The 3,602-nt window shown below is 52.5% G+C and overlaps 2 protein-coding genes across 2 annotated transcripts; both read right to left on the bottom strand.

Annotated features, from left to right (window-relative positions):
- Positions 1 to 894: 894 nt before the first annotated feature.
- VDBG_09179 (predicted protein) lies at positions 895 to 1,248 on the bottom strand (the record flags this gene model as incomplete). The annotated part of the gene is made up of 1 exon (XM_003000638.1): positions 895 to 1,248. The coding sequence occupies one exon, from the start codon at positions 1,246 to 1,248 to the stop codon at positions 895 to 897; it is 354 nt and encodes a 117-aa protein (XP_003000684.1).
- An 885-nt stretch (positions 1,249 to 2,133) lies between these two features.
- VDBG_09178 (salicylate hydroxylase) lies at positions 2,134 to 3,322 on the bottom strand (the record flags this gene model as incomplete). The annotated part of the gene is made up of 3 exons (XM_003000637.1): positions 2,134 to 2,626; positions 2,682 to 2,810; positions 2,862 to 3,322. 3 exons carry the CDS (start codon positions 3,320 to 3,322, stop codon positions 2,134 to 2,136), a joined length of 1,083 nt encoding a protein of 360 aa, XP_003000683.1.
- Positions 3,323 to 3,602: the final 280 nt, after the last annotated feature.

Genomic DNA, 3,602 nt, shown 5'->3' with positions numbered 1-3,602 from the left:
CTAACGCGGGCGGCATCCCGGACTAGCTCGCCACCAGCTCAAGCGACATACCGAAGAGCAGAGTTCCCATCCGCGAAGAAGCAAGCACCATGGCGGCGCCTTCAATGAGCCGAGGACGAGCATCCCCTGTGCCCGTCAAGCATGCGAGCGTCTCGTCTCACGATCATGTTTGCCCATCATCTTATCCGGACGATGTACGCTGAAAGTAGGCTACTTGGCGACCCGACGAAATATGCTGCTGTCACGAAGTATATGCATGCAGTGTCCTGTTGCCGCCAGCTAGCGAAATGAGGACCTTGGCACCGAGGCAAGGCACCTACGCTGGTCATTAGGAAAACATCTGAAGCTGTTCGTCTCGGGTTTGAATCCTGCGAGAGACTTGAAAAGAGTGTCATGCTGGAGCGTGATGGATCTTGAGGGAGTCACTCATGGCTATAAAGGGCCATGCGGACTTATCACGCTGACCATTGCAATGTAGCATACTTTGCTCGCGTCGTCTCCGCTTGACATGGCAGGGCGGAGGCGGTACTTCGACAACTGCACGCTACTTGCGGAGCGCACAGTCTGTGACGCGGACAACTTCCTCTCTGGTTGCTCATGGTCCCAATACCTGCCATTTGTCTTTTGAATACTCCGAATACTTGCCCGAGAGGGATTCTCAGCTGAATAGTGTCACAGTATGTTGTATTCCGATCGGCTTGCGCCTGTGATCCAATGGAATTTCTTTCAGCTACCGACAAATAACCTTTGTGGGGTCGTAACTATGATATGTGTCCTTCTGATAGCTATATGGCATCCACCTCGCCGATCGATCCAATAATGTGGCAAAGGCCTTGCGTGCATTCGCTGTCATGTCCACGTTTCTTTGCATTATCACGCCAGAGCGGTGTGGCTTCATAGATTATGATCATCCAGGGCCCCACGTACCTTCTTACGCAGCCTCTCAACTCGATCATCAGACACTGCTAGCTGCCTTTTCAAGGTTTCGCGGTCTCTATTAACACCGTCATGCTTCGCGTTGAGTCTTCGTATTTGTCCCTCGAGATTGGCAACTTTGATCTTGAATCTCTCCAACTCTCTCTTCGACTCCTTTAACTGCGCCTTGGATTCTGTCAACTCCATCTCTTGCAGTTTCGAATTGGCTCGAATTTGGAACATTGGCTCCAAAGTATTCGTATCGAAGCTCGTTCTGCGCTCGAATCCCAGACGATGAGCTCTGAAGAGCTCGCGAGTTTGACCTTTCCTCATTAGCAGGGATCGATTCGGCATGTAGGCTTTTCATGTGAAACTTACTTTGGCAAATGATTCTGACCTGGTTGTACGTCTCGATTGACTTGTAAAGAAGTTCAAGAGGTCTGCGGCAACCATATTGTGCCTGCAAAAGTACTTGTTTGGAGTCTGGCTGCCGTGAACCTTGATCAAGATAGCTCTGTCGTAGGACTCCAAAGTGCATCACTGCCTCGACCTCACACGGCGTGTGATCCCGAACGTCTTCTGGGTCACCGCCCTCTAGCAAGCGAAGGAGGCGGGCTGTATTCCTGGCTCGCTCCGCGATCGATGGCGCTGCCTCAAATATAGATATCTGGTGTCCGGCCGCATCGTCTTGGACTGAAAAGAAGTCGGCAGCTGCGGCGAAAACGCCGGTCAGAGAGTCGACAAACCGTTCCCTGCATCCCTGTAAATCCGAAGTGTCCTCGACCCAGCCGACCAATCCATCTTGAATCTGCTTAGGTACGTGGAATATTCTCCTTGGCTTCTTGAAGTCGAAACCGGGAAGAGCGGCCACGTCTTGCATCCAAAATGTCTGTTGAGAACGTGTCGGAAAGGGGATCACTTTTTTCTTCGAGTTTCTGGGTACTTCGAATGCTCCTCTATATTTGGGTTTTGAGTCGTTTGAGTCGCTTGAGCTGAAGTCGGAGAGATAATCCATGATTGGTATTCAATAGAAAAATTGGTGTTGGTGAGTCTAAAGTGTGGATTGAGGAGGAGGTAAGAAGCAGAGCAAGACGGGCTCTTAGCGTCTCAGCAATTGGGAAGGAAGTGGAATATGAACCGGCTTTTGGGAAGAGCTGTTACAAGTATATTGATCTAAATTTGCCTCGCTCAAGAGCCTATTGTTTTGAAAGAATATCACTACAGCCGCGACCCATTTGCTCGCACCTCCTTCTCCCATTGCAAGCTGGCGTCAGCCTTGGCATCATAGCCGTACAGCCAGTCCTGGAACACCGTGTTGCCCATCAGATTCGGGCTGCTGGGATAGTCGCCAGCCTTGAACACGCCAAGCCTCATTTTGAGGATCTCCTCCTCCCTCATGTGGATGAAAAACCTGTTGGTGAAGCTGCCCCTTTGAATCGCATGTGCACGACCGACTCTTGTCTTGTAAAAGAAGAGCAACAGCCGGTGAATGTCCTCCTTGGCGCTAACGTGAGACAGCGCGGATCCGAGCACGACGGCATCTTCAATCGCCATTGCCGCGCCTTGCGCAAGATACGGAAGCGTGGCGTGGGATGCGTCGCCGATGAGAACCATTTTCCCTGAGGGATGCACCCAGTCCGTGATGGTAGGGAGATCAGTCAGGCGCCACTTCTCGACCTCTTCGGGCAGGAAGGAAAGGAGTTTCTGCACCCTGTGTCCTGGTCAGCTGAAAGTGCGCATGACATGGGGTTCGACGCTTTACTTACATAGGAGACCATCCTTTGTAGGCCTCTCTGACCTCGGAAGCAGTTGCAGGGGCCTTGTATCCCTTCATCTTGCGGTCGTCAGGGATGACCATCAGTAGATTGAACGTCTTCTCCTTTTGCATGTTGTATCTGGGTAAAACATGAGCGATTGACACTGAAGACAACTTTCAAAAAACTCACCCGATAATGTGATGGTCGGGACCGAGGAACTGCTCAAAGTTGGGGTCGGTGCTGAGCGACGCCAGCTCCGGATCACTGGTTAACCTCTCTCTCGGCACCACAACGCGGAAGCACGTGTCGCCTGTCTCGTGAGGCTCGATGTTCAGCCCCATCACCTTCCTGGCCAAGCTCTTGACTCCATCGGCAGCAATAACCAGATCGCCACGAAGCGTCTCTCCAGACTCAAGGACGACTGTGGCCTCCTCGGGCTTGTAGTCAACCACGGTCTGACCCTTGCGGATGACAGCGCCAGCTTTCGCGGCAGCCTCAACTAGGATGGAGTGATAATCTGGCCGGTAAATCTGCCAATACGGAGCCCCATACACCTCGGGATGCCTCGACAGATCGGTAAAGCCCTGCGCCTCTGCTGTTTGCCAAGAACGATAGTTGATGCGAGATGGCCTGGACGACACGGCGTCCATCTGGTCCCCGATGCCCCATCGGATCAACTCCCGTGAAGCATTTGGCGGTACTTGAACTCCAGCTCCAATCTGCACATGAAAAAGTCAGCCTTTGGAAATAACACCCAGTATCATCCGGCGTATCAGCTCACTTCGACAAGTCTCAGCCTGCTCGAGCACAGTCACCTTTGTGCCCGACTTCTCGGGAGCGCCAAGGGGGTGCCGAGGCCGCCTAATCCCCGCACCGAAAAATGATCACCGCAAGCTGGACTTCGCGGCCATGATGTCAAATGTGGGAAAG

This window comes from Verticillium alfalfae, genomic scaffold (assembly GCF_000150825.1).
Source record: "Verticillium alfalfae VaMs.102 supercont1.14 genomic scaffold, whole genome shotgun sequence".
Lineage (NCBI taxonomy): Eukaryota > Fungi > Ascomycota > Sordariomycetes > Glomerellales > Plectosphaerellaceae > Verticillium > Verticillium alfalfae.
The sequence above is the reverse complement of the archived record's forward strand: the minus strand, read 5'-3'. Positions and strand labels throughout refer to the sequence as shown.